Raw genomic sequence first — 21,600 nt, forward strand, 5'->3', positions numbered from 1 at the left:
GGATCGAGACTACAAGCTCTACGAGGATCTTTGGTGGGTACGTCCAAAGCAAAGCTTTGTGGTTGGTGAAGAAAGCTACGATCTTTGACCTGTTACGGTCAATCTCCCCTCCTTCTAGCGCCAATTGTTTGATCCAAAAATGGTGTTTATGATGGATTCATACAATGAAAAATTTAAGAAATAGTTTCTTAGATTTTTGAGGTTTAAGAGAAATCAACATAGAAATCAAATGGAAAATGAACATAAAAAGAGTTTATTGATCAAAGATTGTATTACAAGTATGATTACTAGTGTAAAGTAAATCTAATAATCCATAAACTCTTTACAAGATGTGTTCTTAGTGTAAAATGGAGAGGAAAAGATCCTTTGATAAAGAGAGGTCTCTCTTTATTTATACAAGGAAGAAGCTAGGGCTTCATAGTAAAATGAGTCTAATTTATTGTCTAATGGGCTTTGAGAGAGGATGTAAATCCACCCCCAACAAAATCCATGTCTCGTTATTAGTAATTTCGACGGCTGTTATTAGAATGCCTAAATTAGCTGAACATCCTTTTGGCATTAGAGGGCGATTCTTTGTTCCACAAGAAACATTTTAGACTTTTAAGCACTATCTAGGAATAAGAAAATCAAACCTGAGTTTCATTGAGAAAAATATGAGAAACCGAAAGAAAAGTGTGACAACCCGCCCCGTGGAACTACCCGCCCATGGGCCCTAGGCTCACAGCGCTGCAGCGCACCGACCCCAACCCCTCTATTATGAGTTCTCTCTAACTCCATAATTAGGTTGTTGGTGAGCCTCGAACCCAGGACCTCACCCTTTAACAGCATTCCCACAGGACAAGCTGTCACCAATTGATCTAAATTGTAACACCCGTAATTTCTAAAATAAAATAAACAAATAAAATTCTGAAATCTCCATTTATTACTTCTCAAAAGTCAACTCCAAAGTCGTAAATCCAATAAATAGCCATAAATCCAAATAACATAATAAATCTCGAGAGTATCGATAAAAGCATAAAATCCGCAAGTTTGAAAAAGAAAGAAATAAAACTCCCAAAGCACCAATCCGATAGAAATCACTCCTGCTCGTCAGTCTCACCTGAAAGGGGGAAAGAAGGAGGGGTGAGTAACAGGGGAGTTACTCCGTGAGGTATGGGATGCTAAACCACAAACCACTGACTCAGTACATAGCACTACGACTATGTAGGCCTAGTTCTAGCATAAAACAAACACAGTGTCTAATACACCACATAAAAACATCAAATGCGCTGATAGTGCATAACTAGATCACACACCCCGCATTCTCCTTATACGGATATAAATATATAACTCTATGCGCCGCTAGTACAAGAGTCCATCCTTGTACCCCGCAATCACCTATGCGCCGCTAGTACAAACGTCTTTGTACCCCGCAATCCCTCATACAATGCGCCGCTAGCATAGACGTCCATATGCCCCGCAATCTCCATACAATGCGCCGCTAACACAAACGTCTCTGTGTCCCGCAATCTCCACACAATGCGCCGTTAGCACAACATCTTTGTGCCCCGCAATCTCATAACAGACTTATGTATATACATATATAAATAACAGTTCTTAATTCATTCAATTCAGTCAACCGTTGAATCCTCTATTATCCTATTTTCGGTTTAACAATCAATAGTAATAATAAACAAACAAGACTCTCAAACAGACTCAATTCACAGAGACGGATCATGTTTCGAAACTAAACTTTCCATAATAGTAGTACTAAACTAGCTCGGGATTTAATGGGATAGCCCTCACCTTAGCCACAGGCTGAAATGAACAACGGAAGATGCGGTCAGCTGAGGTCAACTGCAACACGAGAATCAACGACTTAAGCTCAGCTTCTCTGGAAATAAGTTTCCTAAAATGGAAACTTTCCTAAAATGAAACCTCTCCTAAAATAGAAACTTTCCTAAAATAGCAACTTTCCTAAAATGGCAACTTTCCTAAAATAGAAACTTTCCTAATATAACTTATTTCCTAAATTAGAAACTTTCCTAAAATATTCCTATAACTAGAAATAAGGAGGCAACAAACTTACTAGAAAACCCGCCGGAAGCTCGTCTAGAAATCTCACCGGAAGCTCGTCCAGAAATCTCGCCGGAAGCTCACCCGGAAATCCCACCGGAAAATTCACTAGTGACTGGTCGTCGAATAATTCAACAACAACTCGTCACACGCAAAGAAATACTTTGACTTGATGAGAATAAAGAGAAATGATGAAGTTTCTTATATAGGAGAAGGGAAGGGAGGTAGGTTTTCTAAACATCCAATGTGGGACAAAGTAAAAAGAGAGAATTAGACTTTAATTTTTAATAAAGGCCAAACTGGCCCACCAGAAAAATCCGGGTCGTTACAATTCTTCCCCACTAAGAAGGAATTCGTCCCCGAATTCAAATCCTGAGCCGAGAAAAGGAATAAGATGTCTTCAGCATGACTTAACTTTGTTATAAAGACGCTTGTTCGCTGTAGACACTCCAAACTATGTGGTCCTCCCATATCAAATAAGGTGAAATCTCTCATACTCAGCCGCTACTGATCTTAAGCACAACTTTTTTTTTAAACACATGATAACCGCAAAAGACAACATGCACAAACGTAAACTACCAAAGTGAAAAGATACATACCATCAGCCGGCTCAACTCTCTCGTTGCCTCTTGCAGCAAATACTCGTGGTGCGATAGCCTGGCGCTTAGCTGGTAATGGATTCTCTACACGTCCCCCCCCCGGGCAATCCCGGAAAATGTGACCAGGCTGGCCACATCCATAACACTTCTTTGAAGCCGCTGCTAGTGTCGTTGGTGCTGTAACCTGTCCGGTACCAGTACCATCCACTTTTGTAAATCGACAATACTTGGCCACATGGCCTAACCGCCCACATGCAAAACACATGACGCAATCTCCAAAATGGTAGCGATGGCAGCGCTCACAACTGGGTGTTCCTGACTGATCCCCTGCCATGTTCGGTGACCCTGAAGTTCTTTCAGTCTTAGGTTGGGCCTTAGAGTACTTCTGCTCCTCTGCAATACATGCCTCCTGCACAACAGCCTTCTCTACCAGATCCTCCAAGCTTGTGTAAGTAACCATACTGCACCTGCCGCGAAGATCAACTCGCATCCCATCTAAGAATCTCCTGATCAAGTCCTCCGCATCAAAATTATTACCAGCAAACAAGCGGAGTTGGCAAAACTCCCGCTCATACTCTCTGACACTCCTAGTACCCTGCCTCAGATGCTCAAAAGCATTCTTCTTCTGGTGCAATGCTTCTCTAGGAAAATACTTCTTGTCGAACGCAATGAGGAAATCCTCATAAGTCATATCGCCATCACGCATCGATTGCACTCCATCCCACCATACTAATGCATCCCCACGCAGATACAACTCTGCGATATTAAGGCAAAGGCGCAACGGACAATTGATAGTCTGCAGACACGTAGCTAATCTATGCTTCCAATTATAAGCCTGAAAAGGGTCTACTGTTCCCCCAAAAGTCTCCAAATCCACAGTTTTCATCTGTTTCATCACCTGCATAAGCGTCTCATCAACCTCAGGAACCTGCTGAATAGGGGGCTGCTGCTGCCCCTGAACCTGAACTGGCGGAACCTGCTGAGCCTCAGCCATCTGCCTAACCACTTCCTGTGCAGCTACTCTAGCAGCCTCCTGGACAGCTTGCTGAACTGCCTCATGTGCAGCCTGTCTGGCAGCATCCTGCACCATCTGCCTAAGGGCATCCTGATCAATCGGTGGAACCGGTGGCGGCACATTCTCATCTCCACCCTCTCGTGAAGCACTAGCGGACTGAGTGCGAACAACTCTCTTACGCGGCGGCATCTGAAAGGAAAAAGCACCTCAATAAACTTCTGCTGAAATCGAACACCAACGATTCTAGACACAATACCAAACAGAAAGGTGCTATTTACTTTTATTTTTAAAATCCCCATATTCCCAAAATATTTTAAAAATTGTCTAAAACCGATTAAAACCGAGTCGAAACCACGTCCCAACAAATCGCCATCCCGGGTCAGAGCCGGGACGGAACCCCGCTCTGATACCAAAATTGTAACACCCGTAATTTCCAAAATAAAATAAACAAATAAAATTCTGAAATCTCCATTTATTACTTCTCAAAAGTCAACTCCAAAGTCGTAAATCCAATAAATAGCCATAAATCCAAATAACATAATAAATCTCGAGAGTATCGATAAAAGCATAAAATCCGCAAGTTTGAAAAAGAAAGAAATAAAACTCCCAAAGCACCAATCCGATAGCAATCACTCCTGCTCGTCAGTCTCACCTGAAAGGGGGAAAGAAGGAGGGGTGAGTAACAGGGGAGTTACTCCGTGAGGTATGGGATGCTAAACCACAAACCACTGACTCAGTACATAGCACTACGACTATGTAGGCCTAGTTCTAGCATAAAACAAACACAGTGTCTAATACACCACATAAAAACATCAAATGCGCTGATAGTTCTTAACTAGATCACACACCCCGCATTCTCCTTATACGGATATAAATATATAACTCTATGCGCCGCTAGTACAAGAGTCCATCCTTGTACCCCGCAATCACCTATGCGCCGCTACTACAAACGTCTTTGTACCCCGCAATCCCTCATACAATGCGCCGCTAGCATAGACGTCCATATGCCCCGCAATCTCCATACAATGCGCCGCTAACACAAACGTCTCTGTGTCCCGCAATCTCCACACAATGCGCCGTTAGCACAACATCTTTGTGCCCCGCAATCTCATAACAGACTTATGTATATACATATGTAAATAACAGTTCTTAATTCATTCAATTCAGTCAACCGTTGAATCCTCTATTATCCTATTTTCGGTTTAACAATCAATAGTAATAATAAACAAACAAGACTCTCAAACAGACTCAATTCACAGAGACGGATCATGTTTCGAAACTAAACTTTCCATAATAGTAGTACTAAACTAGCTCGGGATTTAATGGGATAGCCCTCACCTTAGCCACAGGCTGAAATGAACAACGGAAGATGCGGTCAGCTGAGGTCAACTGCAACACGAGAATCAACGACTTAAGCTCAGCTTCTCTGGAAATAAGTTTCCTAAAATGGAAACTTTCCTAAAATGAAACCTCTCCTAAAATAGAAACTTTCCTAAAATAGCAACTTTCCTAAAATGGCAACTTTCCTAAAATAGAAACTTTCCTAATATAACTTATTTCCTAAATTAGAAACTTTCCTAAAATATTCCTATAACTAGAAATAAGGAGGCAACAAACTTACTAGAAAACCCGCCGGAAGCTCGTCTAGAAATCTCACCGGAAGCTCGTCCAGAAATCTCGCCGGAAGCTCACCCGGAAATCCCACCGGAAAATTCACTAGTGACTGGTCGTCGAATAATTCAACAACAACTCGTCACACGCAAAGAAATACTTTGACTTGATGAGAATAAAGAGAAATGATGGAGTTTCTTATATAGGAGAAGGGAAGGGAGGTAGGTTTTCTAAACATCCAATGTGGGACAAAGTAAAAAGAGAGAATTAGACTTTAATTTTTAATAAAGGCCAAACTGGCCCACCAGAAAAATCCGGGTCGTTACAAAAAGGAAGTCAAGAATCATGGTGATAGCGATGGGGAACACAACAAGGCTGATAAAAGATAAGATTCAAGCTATGGCCTTAGAGAAAGATGAGATCGTGAAACTTGTTCACGAGGCTGAACAAGCTAAAGGTAGTGCAGTAGCAACAGATGCACCTTTTGGGGTTTTGGAGTCTATTAAAGTAGTTTTATTACCAATCAGAGTTGCTTGTATATTTTACGTGTTGTAAATTGTACAAAAACCATATGTTTGTAATATAATGCTTTTCAGCTTAATATATTTTGGTAATTCTGATATCAACATTCGTAAGTCTGTAAACTTTAGGTTTCTGTTTTTAGTAATTCAAGACCATTAAGTCCATTACAATGCATTCGTATGGACGGATCAGCTGATCTTACAACTAGTGAATCTAAGAAAGATGATATTTTCTTTATATTTAAACGAACTCAATAGAATGATACTTTGGTACGTTAACAAAACAAAAGTGGTGATAATTGATAAAAAGAACAAAGTAAGAAAATCTTTTTTTTTTTAAGCAAGAAAATATTTTACCATGCAAGATGGTAAAATAATTCCGACGGAAATTGAATTGAAATATAGAGTAATATTGAAGGACAAGATGGCAACTTAATTATTACACTATGAAAATGGAAACAATAACACACTTCAATGTCTAATAACCAAAAAGCTGAAATTTCTACTTCTAGCTAGCCTCTATAATCGTTTATTATTAGGTCTAGTAGGTAGCATCGTGCCAACTTCATACATCACCATCATATAACTATTAAAGTTTCAGAATCATTTCATATCAATATGATTCTCACCATGTGAAAAGAAACCTTTTGTCTTTCTGAGATGTATTATTGATCCTATTTATAAGCCCCTGCAAATCCTATGACAATGCCAATGTCTAGTTGCCATTATAAGGAAATGGCACTAATAGCGCGTGGGCATGGTGAATGAAGTTTCCTATGAGATAATGAAACAAAACATCTTAATCATCACCTCGGCAATGCCAATGACTACACGTGAAAGAAACATATTAGCTATAGAATTTATCAACAATAATAAGTTAGAGCTGCGGTGAAAGTACTTGGATAAACGCATTTTATTGCGTTAATTTTAGTAACTTATATAGTAAAATATAAACACAACAAAACGGATGTTGAGAAGTCGTCTACTCTTTACTTTTTAGCACCAAGTGCGATTCAACTGAAACTGATCAGATTAGCCGTTAGATCATATCAAAAAGCTTCATTTGGAAAATAACGTGTTTGACGCATTACACTTATATGAATATGTGAATGGTCCACAATTTGAGATAAAATCATTCAAGTTCTTAAGTACATGGTCATGGACACCATTCAACGCCTTCGTTGTTGACTTTGCTTATCTTATCTGATTTGTCTAGAAAATAGAAATTAAATTGACAGAATAAGAAGAAAAAAGAACATTGTTACTAATATGATAATATATGTTTTCAATCCACACAAATAGTTGAAATAAAAATTAATAAAAAAAAACATAAAGCTAAGTTAGCACTCCAATCTTAAGTCTTAACACACCCATAAGCTTAGCAAAAGCAACAAGAACATAAACTCAATACATCCACATTCAAGACTGCTCAGCAAAGGACCCTTGAAGGAGCCCATCTCTGATCTGAGTAGCCACATCACGAACCGCTCCTGGTCCGTGAGGTATGAACACAGCGGAAGATTTGGAACTGGCACCAATCTCCTTCATCGTGTCAAAGTACTGCGTAACAAGCACCATGTCCATCACATCTTTAGCAGTTGTCCCAGGCACATTCACAGAGAATCCCAAGACACTGTCGCGTAAACCGTCAACAATAGCTTGCCTCTGACGAGCTATACCTAGACCAGATAGATACTTGGCCTCAGCTTCACCTTCAGCTCTCTTAATCTGCAGGATTTTCTCAGCTTCTGCCTTTTCGTTTGCAGCCACTCTCATCCTTGCAGCTATAAACAAGAAGCAAGAAGTCAAATATACAAGAAAGAAGAATAAGTATAAATAATATGGCAATTTAATATTCTCTAGTTTTTTTTTGTTCTATTTAGATTTTAAAAATAAGTGAAACTTCTAATTGTTTCATATTTTATACTAAACAATTTAGATTTGGACTAAAAATAATAGATTATTAGTTACAAAATTTGCGTAAATTTTAAGCGTGTAAATTGAACCATTAGATATGAATTTTTAGACAAGAAAGAAATAATAATTCTATAAATCAAATGATGAGAAGGTTTTGTTACCAGCGTTGATTTCGTTCATGGCTCGTTTGACATGTTCATCAGGCTCAATATCAACAATGAGAGTTTGCACAATCTCAAAACCGTAAGCAGACATTGCCTTCTCGAGCTCCTCTTCAACAGCTTTGGCAATTTCATTCTTCTGCTCAAAGACATCATCAAGAAGCAGCTTGGGGACACTTGCTCTGATCACTGAAGAAAAAAAATAAAACTCACTTTCAATAACATATTCATTACTTTCTAAATCAACGTTGTTTAAACTTACCATCAAAGACATAAGCTTGGATCTGACTCCTAGTGTTACTAAGCTTGTAAAACGCATCATTAGCCTTGTTAGCCAAGGCACGGTACTGAATAGACGCAACAACATTAACAAACACATTATCCTGCAACAACACAAACACACGAAACAAGATTAGTACTAAACCTAAACCCATCAAGACTCTGCCAAGAGATAAAAAAAAAGTTGAAACCTTTGTCTTAGTCTCGCAACGAACATCTAACTGCTGAAGCCTTAGAGAGAGGTGACCAGCAACTTGCTGACCAAGGCACCATGGAAGAAAGTGACAACCAGGCTCAAGAACATCTTCAAACTTCCCAAACGTTTCTTTGATGGCTACTGTTGATTGGTCGACTTGGATACAGCAGAATAAATTACCCATCTTCTTTCTTCACAAATCTCTAATCCTTTAAGAAAAAGAAAAAAACTAAACGTTAGAGAATTCAAAAGGTTTTACGTAACCCTAAAAATTTAGAACCCTAAAAGAGAAGAGAAGATCAAAAGAGAATTTTCAGGGTTTACCGAAAGTTATCGTGAGTTTGCAAGGAACAGAGAATCTCAGCGAGCTGATATGATTTATATTCAGAGGGCAGAGAAGATCTTTATGTATTGATATGATTATTTCTGTTTTTTTTTTCTAATGTAAAGATTAATTTTTATTTCTATTTTTACCGCTTATCTATTATAAGTTTACACAATGTGTCGGTGTGAATTTAAGTTTTACAATAAAACCCAAGGACTCTTGCGTAAAATAATAGGGTACCGAAAATAATATGGCAAGTAATTAATTATTCACTAGCTCTTAACTAGATTAAGAATAATAATTGGTTTCAACAGTTTCTGTTATGTAACTTATATATGTGATAAATATAAACATTGGGTCTCAATGCTGTTTTTTTCTTTGTTGTTGAGTAGGTTAGATTGAGGTCTCAAAGAATATTCTAAATTTACATCTGAAAAAGAAATTCATACCAATTGATTTTATTTTTTTCTTCAGTATTTATCCAAATAAAGCTCCATTTGCAGTCTTTGTATAAAATAAATAACCGAAGCTTCATCACGTCTTGTACCTCTCAAGGCTTGGCTTGCACGGGTACGCACTTGCTGTTTTTTTGTTGGACTTGTTTCATTCAAATGAAAAAGTCCATTCAGGTTATTACATTGGTCATGTTTGGGCCCATTTTAATTGTCCAACACAAAGTTAACTCGTTGAATCAATCATGTAGCCTAATCGGTTAATTCGGTTAGTGAAAATCGAGGTATCGAACCAAGTTATTGGAATATAATTCGGTTAGATTCGAACTCTAGTTTTTTTTTGGTACAATTCGAACTCTAGTTTTTTTTTTACTATATAAGGTTCTTTTCTTTTTGAGTTATAAGTTATTTTCTGCAATTTTCCTTTCAGTTTCAGTGTCTTTATATTGTATATGTTTTATAAAACAGTTTTTCTTCGATATGCAACAAAGTTGATCATTGTTTTCGTTATTGTATATGCATATCACGTAAAGATTAACGTACCGGTTTTTAAAACATTTGGAATATATTTGCTATATTACTTATAAAAAGACCTATTAGATAATTGTTTTCGTTATTCTATAGATCGATGAACTGATTACTCGTACAAAAACTTTACAAATCCGTATTAACGTACACCTAGAAAGCGAAAAAAATTGGCCTATAATTTCATTTGAAATCAATATTTATTTTTAATATTATTAATTAAAATTCTCCACTGAGAAACAATGGGTTCAAAACTTACCATACTTATTCGTAATCCTCTCTTCTTCTTCTTTTTTTTTAAATATTCCGATCACTTTGTCTGTAATTCGTCACGATCACTTTCTCTTGGAAATGATTTTGACTGGACCTCACTGCTGCTGCCTGTTGCTACTACTACCAGTACTCTATTGATCTTAATATTCGTTACAATCCGTTTTCAAACATATTTAATTACAATATGTTTACTATTCATGGTTCTTTGCTCCTACACTTTGCTTTAATTTAAAGTTATAGTGACATGATATTCAGTATTCCATTACTTGTACAAGTTGGAAGTGTTTTATACTTTTGTATAGAGGAAAAAACAATTATATACTTTTATATCAGAGGGTGAAAACTCAGGTCATGTGTTAACCAAATGTTTTTTTATTAAACTTGACAAACTGATCTTCAGACAAACAGCAAACATATCAACATATGTAATTGAAATACACATATATTAGAAGTAGGGTGGAACTTTACATAAAACCATATATAGTTGATGTCGGAAAATCAAAACATTTGAACCTATTACTTCTACGTTTTGGAGATCCGCATATTTTCGTCTAAGTTTTCGATTATGTAACTATAATTCAAATTAGTCACGTAGTGCTGACTCGTATGGATAGATTACAGACACTATATTTTATGAGTTTGTTATACAAATTAACTAATAGTGGCACATATTCAAAGTTGAAGAACAACACATCGGACTTTATTATAACAATTAGTACAAGTTATATATGTTCCTTTTTGTCACACAGTACGAGATATGTTAAAACATATCGTTTTCGTGATATTAGAAAAGACCAGATTTTTGTTGACAAAACAACGACCACATTTTCAATTGGAACAAACATAAAGCTATAGAATAAAGAAACGAAAAAGGAAAAACGAGTTAAGAAACCTAAACTAGCATTGTACCATTACTGGACGTCCAAAAAAAATAAAAGCATTGTTCCATTACATTTTGAACCTCTGGAAGTGCTTGCACGTGAAAGTTACACGCATTTCTTAAATAAATACATTGCTTCCTTTGTGATTTAAACAAATTTTACTTTCATGTAATCGATTTGATTGATAATTATAGTTGCTTAAGAATTTGTTCTTCATCAAACTGGACCAAGGACGGCAGCGAAGCATAGAGTTTTTGGACCAGTCTTAATGGAGTATGCACTATACAACACAATAATTACTAATTATAACTCGACATGTGGATTCACCTTTAGATAAAATAAATCAGATAAGTGCAAAGTGATTAAATTTTCTGTGGTCTTGATTATTCAGAGAGACAATAATTAGGGCAAGCATCAGAACATTAGGAAAATGAAATTATTAGAACTAGCTTTTCGGCTGTCAAAAAGAATTCATGATACTAAAACCATTAAAGTGAAAGGTGAAGTGATTCCATAAAAGACTGAAGTAAACATATATCAACCATCACTTTAGGAATCAAGAACATGTTCGTTTGGTATTGTTAATTTTATTACTAAATCAGGGCACTTACTAATAGCAATAACGATAATGATCTTAATAATATAATAATTCAAGAATTTTCAAATGGATGATCAGATACAACCGTATACAAGTCACCGATCTAATAAACTCTTTATCGCTTGCTATGCGGCGATTGAGATAAATGAGCATAGCTAAGATTTAAATATCATAAAAGTTAGAATCTTATCAACATGCAATTTAAAATGGTTATTTACAATTTTAATATTTGTTCGAATTTCAAATTTATACAACTCGAACTTCCACTCACTACTCATCATTTGTAAGTGTGGTTGTATATATCTTTAGTGACATTTTCATATACAAGAGTATCAATCAAAATATGGACCAATCTACTCTATCTCTCAGCATTATCTCTACACGCCAACTTTGTTAACAAGAAATTCTCTAGGATATATTTAAAACCCAGTAGATTTTGGAGTCTTTTTGACCCGATTATGCCGGGTCATATCTCATATGGGGCCTAACGAACAACGTATTGGTTTTGTATTGTGTTTTGGAAATATATGTATTTAATAATTCAAAGGTTCGATATTTTACATTAGGTCATGCGGGTTATGCCTAACATACTAGATAACGTCGTGCTTATGTTAAAGAAAAAAGAAAAAAAAAAGAAAGAAAACGTCGTGCTTATGTTTCGTGTTCAACCATAATAGAACATTGCTACCCGTTCTATTTCAAACTGCATATTAGAAAATATAACCTTACTTTTAAGCATATATTCGCAACATTTCATTGGACCTATTATCTTTTTTGGTAAAATTTATATCAATAATATTTATGAATTTTGATGCTAGAGATCTCTGACTGAAGGGTATTTATACTTGGTATACACTTTCGGTTGCAATACCATTTAAGTGTTTTTTTCTTAGACGCATAAGATGAACATAAATAAATGGAAATAAAAAGGCTCTAACAAGTGGTGGTCTTATTGGACAACTGTAGAAACGTACCCTGAAACAGGCAAATTGAGTCTTTATTATAAAAAGTTGCAGAGAAAGCACATGTCGAAGGTTCTATCGCTTTTTGCAATAGATAAACCTATTTTTTACTTTTATTTTCACCATTTTCTGAAGGGCATCCGCTCATTAACTTTCCAACTTGTCATCTTAACTTCTTAAGTAAACGACAGACTAAACACGTATATACATTGTAAAATACATTTAATTTAGACTACGTTCCCATCTATAGTAGTATATAATTTTTAGCAATAATCAAATTGTCACAAAAAAATGTTCCACCAAAAATATGGAGAAAATTAAGAGAAAGGTGAAAAAGGTAATGGAAACGCGTTGGGCGTTGGATAAACGTAATCGCACTCGCTTTTTTGAATATTTTGACTTAGAATCACTTTTAGTGGATTGGTGAAAACGACTCGCACTTCTTCTTCTCTCCCATACCATTTGTATTGCTAAAACGTGACGCATTGCGATCCTCTTCCTCTCACTTTATGGTTTATTAAACTACTCCCACTTATTATCTGATACACTGGTTAACGTACTCGTCGACATAATCAACTCTAAAATTAACTTAAACGGGCTAAATGCATCCACATCTAAACGTAATGCGCTTTTACTGCATTTACAACGTGATTCACGTGATACTATGCATTTATACAAATAAAAATGTATATATACATTATTATTCTATTTGGTTTAATATTATGTTAATGTTATTTGGTTGCTTTTAAGTTTTCTTAGGGTAGAATGTGTAGTGCGTTTTCTTTAGCATTTAGGAATTCTGTAATTTATTAATATGCAAAACCCGACAACTTGATTCCCATCTTGTTTGTGGTGAAAGGTGTAGTGAATTAGTGATGTTTTAAATGGCAGGTGAAAGCAATATAGATGGCGAAATTGACTAAAACACAAGTCACTGATCCTTTTTACAAATCAGACTAGTGAGCTAATGTAAATAAAATGTGATATTTAATCAGGTGCGTATACTTAAGATAATATTGTTTTGTCAATTATAAATTTGTTCTACCAGCTTCTGTAAGAGTTTCATAATTTGTCCCCAGAGAATATTGGTTGATGATTTAGTAGAATCAAAATCATTTTTTTCACATAATCATGTTCTATATTTTAAAGGGATGTTGCGTTGTTATACCCGAAATCAGAAAGAAAAAGAAGCAATATAACATTGTGGTTGGGGGGTATGGTACTAAAATGTGGGCAAGAACATCATCGGACAAGAACACCAACCGACCCAAAAATATCAAAAGCTAGCATTATAAATCACACCTAAAATAATACTGATCGGATCTTTGATGTGCATTACAAAAAGCTGACACCAGTTTCTTGCCTTTTTCATTGCCACGATCATAATTTTATATCTTTTTCCTCCTTGGGGTAGGTTTGGATACCTTAATGAGATGTTATATATATATATATATATATAGTAATTGAGATAGAATATATAATAATACACTTAATATAGCCTAATAAAATAAACAAATTATAAATTTTTTAAAAATTTGCAAGGCAGTAAATATTATCTTTAATTTAAATAAACCTTAGATTATTAGATTCAAAAAGGTAACCAAAAAAAAAAAAATCAATTATAGATGACACATGAGGGTTCTGAAAACTTATTTTTAGAAAAACCTTGAAATATTTGAATAGATCGATGCCTCTATTTAATCAATACAACATTATTGTAAAGTTTTACAAAAAAAAAACATTATCATAAAGTTAAATGCGGACAACGAATAATACTATCGGTACGTTTACAATGTAAAGCAGTATTTATTGAAACTTAAATCAGATTATGCTAATTTTGTAATGAGTATTATTTTATGTTTCCTAAAAAGAGCCATATACTTGGGAAGAAACCACATCATGATTAGTGTGTTTCCAACAAAAAAGATTGATGATTGAAAATCAATAGCGAAAAGATTGATACTCAACTTCTGTTGGATTGCAATTTTATCATTAACTGCACTTTGCAAGAAAGCTTAATAAGATCACAGCCTAGGCCTTGGCGTTCGGGTTCGGATCGGGTTTTTCGGATTTCGGTTCTATTTTGTAACACTTCATAGATCCCATTCTAGTAAATTTACAAGTACGGATCGGATTCGGATATAACACTTCGGTTTCGGATCGGTTCGGATCTGAAGTAACCATATATATCATTCAGATTCGGGTTACATCAGATCGGTTCGGATATATCCAAAGTAAAATCTAAAATTTAAAAGTAAAACATAAGAAATATATACTTCTTTGTATATAATGGAGTATTTAAGGTATTTATTTAAATTTAAATATTTATTGTTAGATATCATATCCAAATAAATATGAAATTGAATATTTGAAGTACATATTTATGTTTCAAATATTTATATTGTATATTAATATAGACATTCGGATCGATTTCTTCGAATATTTTTTCGGATTTTCAGATTATCCGTTCGGGTTCGGTTAATAACACTTTCGGTTCGGTTATGTTTTGTAACACCCTACAAAATCCATTGAGGTATTTTTACATTTCGGATCAGGTACAGATCGGGTTTTTCGGTTTGGATTCGATTCGGATTTTAGATTACGGATTTCATGCCCAGTCCTATATACTGTATAGGTTTCTCCTGAACCTTGTGGTATGATTGTATTTTTTAGTAGTATTTTCTTGTTCTTCTACAAGAAGGGTTGAAAATATGCCAGTCACTTTCTTTGTAAATCATTGCATACATATAAAATCAAGGAAATGTGTGAACCGCTCAAACTAAAAACATATGGTGGACTAATCGTCAACGGTTTAAAGTTTTGATTACTTTGTAGAAGTAAACAAAAAAAATCTTTGTAGTCACACAGAACTCTGTAAAATCATAATTTATACCAAATATTTGAACGTTTATGATAATTTTTTTTTTTGCGTTCAGATGCTTGCTTTGTCAATTATATAATTAAACTAAACATCATAAAAAATACGAATCCATAGACAAGACAAGTGTGCATTTGAAACAAATGATTGTAGTTTACTGGAACACTACATACTGTATACGATACACTTATACAAAACCGATTAAAGACTTACAGAGATGACGTATAAGTACGAAATGTTATATGATTAAAAATCCAGCCGTATACAAAAATTAATAGATTGTTTTTCACTTTATTCTTGACTTTTGATATTCAACTATTAGCCTAAAAACAAGTTGTCACTTGTCACTAGGGTGTACTGCTTTTCATTGCGATCCCCTTCATCTACAGGTTGAAATCACTCAAATCAAAGAAATACAAAATATAGGTAATTTTTATTTGACAGACCATATAATTAGAGGTAAGCACAAGCCGAATACTTGGTATTTTCGGTATACTTAGTACTGGGCTTGGCTTGTACGAGTATTAAAATTTAGGACTTATACTTAGTTTGTTAAAAACGAGTACTTATAGTTTCAAGTACTTGCGAAAAAATTGATAGACTTGATAGTTACTTGTCTTGTTTTATTACTTGTTAGTTGTAAATTATTTACAAATTACTTGATAATTATTGGTAAATTATTTTATAATTATTGGTAAATTATTTAATAATTATTTGATAATTATTTGAAATTTAAAAGTAAATAAATTTATTATATATAAATAATATGTCTTTGTTTTTATTGTGTCATTGTTTTTCCTTTTTTTAGTCATTCGTAAATAGATTATATTAAGAAAGAAAAATTCCAAAATGCTTATATAAATATATCATTTATGTTTGATTCACTTATAAAAAAATATAAACGAGTTGTTTTACTATAATTTAGAAAAATATATCTTTATTCAACTAAAAAATGAGTAATAAACCAAATAATTAGTTTTATTTTATGATTTTGTATTTGTATGTATTCGCAAGTAGTTTAAATAGACTACTTGATACGCATCTTGGTCAAAACAAGTATTCAACTTTAAAAATCAAATACCAACCAACCAAGTAGTGAACATAGGCAAGTAACAAGCAATTGTAACCACTCATAAAATACATAAATTTTAATTAACTAATAAAATATATACTAAGTATTTAATAAACTAAATAATATATAACAAATAACTGAATTAGTAAAAGATAACAAGTAATAAACCAAGTAACAAACCAAATGGCTAAAAATTAAAATAAACTTGATACTTGACTTGTAGTTACGAGTAATAAAATCCGTTTACTTGTTACTCGATTTGATTGGAGTAAATACTTGTGTTTTTAAACCAAACCGAATCAAATAGCAAGTATAAACCGAGTATCAAGCATTTGTGCCGAGCTCTACATATAATATCATATGTATTAGGATAATGTTTCATACGTACTTTTCATCATTGACCACGTGAAAATGGCCCTATATGAAAAAGGTCTGGGCAGTTATGCGTATGTAATGAGCATGAAGGTTGACTCTTGCATAATTGCTTGTACAATTTTGGTCTCACTTCAGATTATTGTAACCGCGTCAGTGCCGAACCCATTGTCTTTGTTTATTCAATTTTAATACATTTGTCCTTTTCTTGTTATACAATGTAATATAATACCGTATGTGTCATGAAAAAAAAACGATTTAAATGTTTAACCCGTGTTAGCTGGTTAGCCCAAGAAAACAAAACAATGTCCCCCGTGTTAGCTTTCATCAAAGAATTTATGTTTTACTATGGTTTTATTTAAGAAACAGATTCAATATTGTAGCTGTAGCATTGACTCGATAGTGCCAAAATTCAGAGTAAACAATACTATACAGCCTATGAATTGAATACATTATATATTTTAAGAGAATCTTGTACAATACATGTTAAACTGGGAACCATTTGTGAGTTTGAATGAGGTAGTTTGAAAAATGTATGATGCATGTTAAATAGTATATTTCCAGTTAATAAGATAAATTAATAGGGACTCCCCCTCTTGATTAGCCGAGTGTTAAATCTGTTTACGTTGTTGTAAATAAAAGGATAAATTAATAGGGTTAAACATATTGCCTTGACAGCATAAAACGATATTTTGTACAGCAAAAAAAAAAAAATGACATTACTATAAAAGAGGGTTTGTTAAAATAAGAACGATCTCTTCATTGAAATATTTTGGTCTACGACTATATACAGTTTCTCGGCTTTTCAATAGACAAATCTTTAAATCGAACTGAAATGAATTTATTATTGTCAGTAGATCTTTAAAAATGTAATTATCATTCCCATGAATTTCATCTACAAGTAAATTGGAGCCTGGGGTGAGTCCACAATATTTCAACAGGAATAAGAATTACTGTTGCGTACACAGCGAGAGTCGTGATCAGAACTTGAAACTATTCAACTCAAGTATTTCCTATAAATCGTCCATAAATATCATTTCGCAAAACGACACTAATTTATCTTGGAGTGTGAAACTTTTAATGTATTAAAACGAATCTTCAAGCTAGCAAAGGAAAAACAAAATGTGAAAAACAATGGGTATGTATATATAATAATATAGATCAAGCATAACCTCATGGTATTAGTTACTAATATAATTATTAATGCTACTAAAAATTTTTTTAAACACATTAATGCTACTAACTAAAGAGAGTCTTTAAATGAGCGAAGTTTTCAACGCTTGCGGTGGTCTTTTTCATATGTAACGCATGCGTAGTTGCTTACACGATTATTTCCTACATGTATATACGTATGTGTTCGAGTGTGTCTGTGTGTGGTCTGCTCTCAAACTACACCGTTGTTATTATTATTTTTGAGCTAGTAGTCCGATTCGTTTTTGTTTTGGAACATTTCTAGCAGTCTGATTCAACAATTCAAATTGAGCAAGAACTTGATTTGTAGATACGTATACGGTATACCACTTACTATCAAGTCACGTTCCAACTCTTTTATCTGATCGGCGGTATAGGGTATATTCTTCCTTACTCCATTTTTTCTTCTAAATTAGATTAAAAGTAAATATGGAGTAAAAAATACTCCAACCCAATTGCATATCTCTTTCCATAATGAAATTTATTCCATAAATGGAGTAATCTATTTTTTGTTGTGTTCATCACTCTATTATGGAGTGGAAAATTGAGTAGGGTTGAAGCAATTTTATTTCATTTTCACTTTTACTCTATTTTGGAGGAAAAAATAGAATTTTACATTGAATATGCTCTTAGTAGTTGAAGAAATAACGCTTTTGCTATTTTCTTATTGTATACTCCCTCTGTTTCACAAAGATAGATTTTTTAATATTTTTACACATATTAAGAAAACACATTAAACTACCATTATAAATGCATTATTTTATGTAATTTTTAATTTTTAATCAATAGTAATTCAGTAAAGTCAATTAATTTTCTTGAAGTGTACAATTTTTTCATAGAAAACACAAAAATACATCTTTATAAAATAAACTTTTTTTTTCAGAAAAATCTATCTTAATGGAACGGAGGGAGTAGATCCCTTGCTCCACATGTTTGCTTATATACTCAATATATTTCATCCTAAGTGTAACGGCCTACCAAGCTAACCACCTAGTTGACTTCAAATACTAGGGGGGGGGAGGGTTATTGAGAGAATTATTGGTTTTTGGATTTCAAAAATCTTAGTAGAATTCATTATTATTGGTTTAAGAATTTTTAAAATCCATTCAAATCTCTTGTTATTAAAAAAAGTTTAGTTATTATTGATTCTCTAATTCTAACTAAATCTAGTGTTATTGGGAGATGAATTCTATTCATTTTTACTCATAAGACTCAACTTTCAAAATATTATATGTATCCATGTGATTTTCAAAATCCTTGTGATAAAAATACTAAAAGAAACAAAATAATCATTCTTACCAAATATTTATTGCACCTTAAATTCAAATTATATGTTCAAAACTATAATTCATTACATTTATATACTTTTACATTTTTGAACATATAATTATTTTTAAAAATATTATATTTTTAATATAAAGAATAATAATTACATTTACAAATCTTAATAATTTTAAAATATTTTTTTAAATAGTTTCAAAAAAATTCGAATTTCAAAAAAAAATATTTGAAAAAAATATTTGAAAAAAATATTTATTTTTAAATAGGAAAATTACAAATATTATAAAAATGTTCGAATTTGAAAAAATACATATAAAACAACTTTTTATTTTTTTATTTTTTATTACTTATACATCTATATACCGTAAGGGGTAAAATAGTCTTTTATATTTTTAATGAAACTTCTTTTGGTTATTTTCTTTTTTTAATATTCTTTTTGTGACAAAATCTTTTAAAATGGCTATTTAAGAAAATTGTTCAATTTTGTATGTATCAGTATTTTTTTTTTTAATTTGAAAACAAAAAAATAAAAAAATCATGTTATATGATTTAGAAAATAAATATATTCTATATTTATCTTACAAAAAAATGATAAAAAGAGGTAATACAAATTCATGAAAATCTATATCAATCTAGAAAAGTTATGATAAAATTTCATAAGTCAATGTATATAAATTTTCACAATCCACATAACTTTTTTAAATCTATCAACTCTCAAAATTCACAAACTATACAAAATTATTTGTACTAGAGTGGACATGACCGTTTTCCCGAGTCAATCAAGGTTTTTTTCTTCTTGCTGAAATTAAAATATATTTAGTATAAAGTAATAATAAAACTGCAAAAAATCGATCAAATGATACGACCATTTTTGTTTTAAATCTTAAACATTTTTGTTTATTAGTTTACAAGGCGACCAAAGAAACAAAGTATCGTGACTTGGTTGGATTAGTTATGTTTAGCTAGCCTTAAACTTGGGTATTCTAGAATTCAGTTGTACATATAAAAAATCTAATGTAAATTGGGGCTTTAAAATAAAATGCATTTCGACTTAGAAAAACCATTTTCCAAACGTCATTTTCTCAAATCTTATTCGCATTATCTTTTAATTAGGTAACGATGGTGTCGCAGACATGATTAATTGATTTAGCTACTTAGAGACGCATTATCTTTTTTTTTTTGGGGAACACAAGAGACGCATTATTAAGATGGATTCGAGAAGTTTTTTTTCTTTCACAAATGCATAATCATACTCTATGGCTTCGTTTATCTATAATTTCAGTTTTCTTTTATGAAAAATAATACGAGGCCAAGTACTATAGAATTTTTCCAAACTGACAATCACAACATATTTTTGGGTCCAAAAGATACTAAGAGCATCTTCGGTCTAAAACTCCATTTTTTCTTCTAAAATAGAGTAAAAGTGAATATGAAGTAAAATTGATGTAACCTTACTCCATTTCTTACTCTATAATGGAGTGATGAACAAACAAAAAATAGATTACTCTATTTATGGAGTAAATTCCATTATGGAGTGATATATAGAGTTGGGTTGGAGCATTCCTTACTCCATATTCACTTTTACTTCATTTTAGAGGAAAAAATGGAGTAGGGATGGAGATGCCCTAAATGAAAATAAAACGAAGATTATTAAGTTTTTCTTTGATCATATTTTGTTATCTAACTATAAATATGAAACAACGCTATGTTTATAAAATTATTTTACAGGCCAAAATACTTGAACTTAGTCAGAAGTTTTTTTTAAATTTTTTTTGTTAACTGCATTTCTTGCTTGAGGATTTTAGTTGTGAACCAAATTGGTAAAATGGAAGAAATTAAAGTTGAATTGTGGAAGCTAAAGTTGAGGAAATTGAGACCATCCTTATTGGTGTCATGTCTAATTAATTTTACTAACATCTCAGTTTTTCTCTTTTTCATTCTGGTCTACTTTTACTAACATCTCCCAGGATACTAATTTAATTTTCATCAATTTCCTGAAAAATGTAGAGAACTGGCCTTTTTATGAATGTATTCAAAAATAGAGAAAAAACAATTAAAATTTTCATTGCCTTTTAGTGGAAAAAAAAAACAGGAAGTAACTCAACTCAAATAAAACCAAGCTCAAATGGGTTATTAATTACACAAAATTTGACTTTTTCAAATGAACAGAACCAATAAATGATTTGAGAAAAAATTAAAATTAAAATAAGAACCAATAAATCGGGCTAAAAAAAATTAGTGGATTTTAAAAGAAATTTTGTCTGACTTTGTCTCCCGCAATCCACCAACATTAAATTTTAGCAGATACAAATTTTAGAAGATCATAATCTCTTACCAACTAATTTGACTAAACCAATCATGGTGGACCGATCAGATAGTGGAAGATTCGCTATTGAATAGAAATTAAGTACAGATTTGTATGTGTGTTTCAGGTTA

At 32.9% G+C, this 21,600-nt stretch overlaps 2 protein-coding genes and 1 long non-coding RNA gene across 6 annotated transcripts; all 3 read right to left on the bottom strand.

Annotated features, from left to right (window-relative positions):
* Positions 1–509: 509 nt before the first annotated feature.
* Positions 510–2,238, bottom strand: LOC125605303. Its single transcript, XR_007336799.1, has 3 exons — positions 2,069–2,238; positions 1,786–1,836; positions 510–1,099 (listed from the first exon to the last, which is right to left on the bottom strand). It is a non-coding gene; the product is annotated as an uncharacterized LOC125605303 (long non-coding RNA).
* Positions 2,239–2,552: 314 nt separating this feature from the next.
* On the bottom strand, positions 2,553–5,564 carry LOC106415587. Its single transcript, XM_048775172.1, has 3 exons — positions 5,008–5,564; positions 2,655–3,858; positions 2,553–2,578 (listed from the first exon to the last, which is right to left on the bottom strand). The coding sequence occupies exons 2-3, from the start codon at positions 3,856–3,858 to the stop codon at positions 2,553–2,555; spliced, it is 1,230 nt and encodes a 409-aa protein (XP_048631129.1). The 5' UTR covers positions 5,008–5,564.
* A 1,505-nt stretch (positions 5,565–7,069) lies between these two features.
* On the bottom strand, positions 7,070–8,806 carry LOC106405425 (hypersensitive-induced response protein 1). 4 transcript variants are annotated; one of them, XM_013845978.3, is made up of 5 exons: positions 8,679–8,805; positions 8,350–8,563; positions 8,142–8,262; positions 7,880–8,068; positions 7,070–7,585 (listed from the first exon to the last, which is right to left on the bottom strand). In XM_013845978.3, the coding sequence occupies exons 2-5, from the start codon at positions 8,536–8,538 to the stop codon at positions 7,221–7,223; spliced, it is 864 nt and encodes a 287-aa protein (XP_013701432.1). In that variant the 5' UTR covers positions 8,539–8,563; positions 8,679–8,805; the 3' UTR covers positions 7,070–7,220. The 4 variants fall into 4 exon arrangements, with proteins under 4 accessions (XP_013701432.1, XP_048631148.1, XP_048631146.1 ...); XM_048775191.1 differs by having other exon boundaries at positions 8,350–8,557; positions 8,679–8,783; XM_048775189.1 differs by having other exon boundaries at positions 8,142–8,563; positions 8,679–8,806.
* Between the last annotated feature and the right edge of the window lie 12,794 nt (positions 8,807–21,600).

This window comes from Brassica napus, unplaced genomic scaffold (genome assembly GCF_020379485.1).
Source record: "Brassica napus cultivar Da-Ae unplaced genomic scaffold, Da-Ae ScsIHWf_741;HRSCAF=1074, whole genome shotgun sequence".
NCBI classification, from domain to species: domain Eukaryota; kingdom Viridiplantae; phylum Streptophyta; class Magnoliopsida; order Brassicales; family Brassicaceae; genus Brassica; species Brassica napus.

Excerpts from the sequence above, each read along its gene's own strand:
- LOC106415587 (XM_048775172.1), bottom strand. The coding sequence starts at position 3,858 with ATGCCGCCGCGTAAGAGAGTTGTTCGCACTCAGTCCGCTAGTGCTTCA. Across the intron at positions 2,579-2,654 it reads GAGAGTTGAGCCGGCTGATG|TTGTGCTTAAGATCAGTAGC; the intron begins GTATGTATCTTT and ends TTAAAAAAAAAG.
- LOC106405425 (XM_048775189.1), bottom strand. The coding sequence starts at position 8,538 with ATGGGTAATTTATTCTGCTGTATCCAAGTCGACCAATCAACAGTAGCC. Across the intron at positions 8,069-8,141 it reads CCAAGCTTATGTCTTTGATG|TGATCAGAGCAAGTGTCCCC; the intron begins GTAAGTTTAAAC and ends TTTTTTCTTCAG. Across the intron at positions 7,586-7,879 it reads CATGAACGAAATCAACGCTG|CTGCAAGGATGAGAGTGGCT; the intron begins GTAACAAAACCT and ends TCTTGTTTATAG.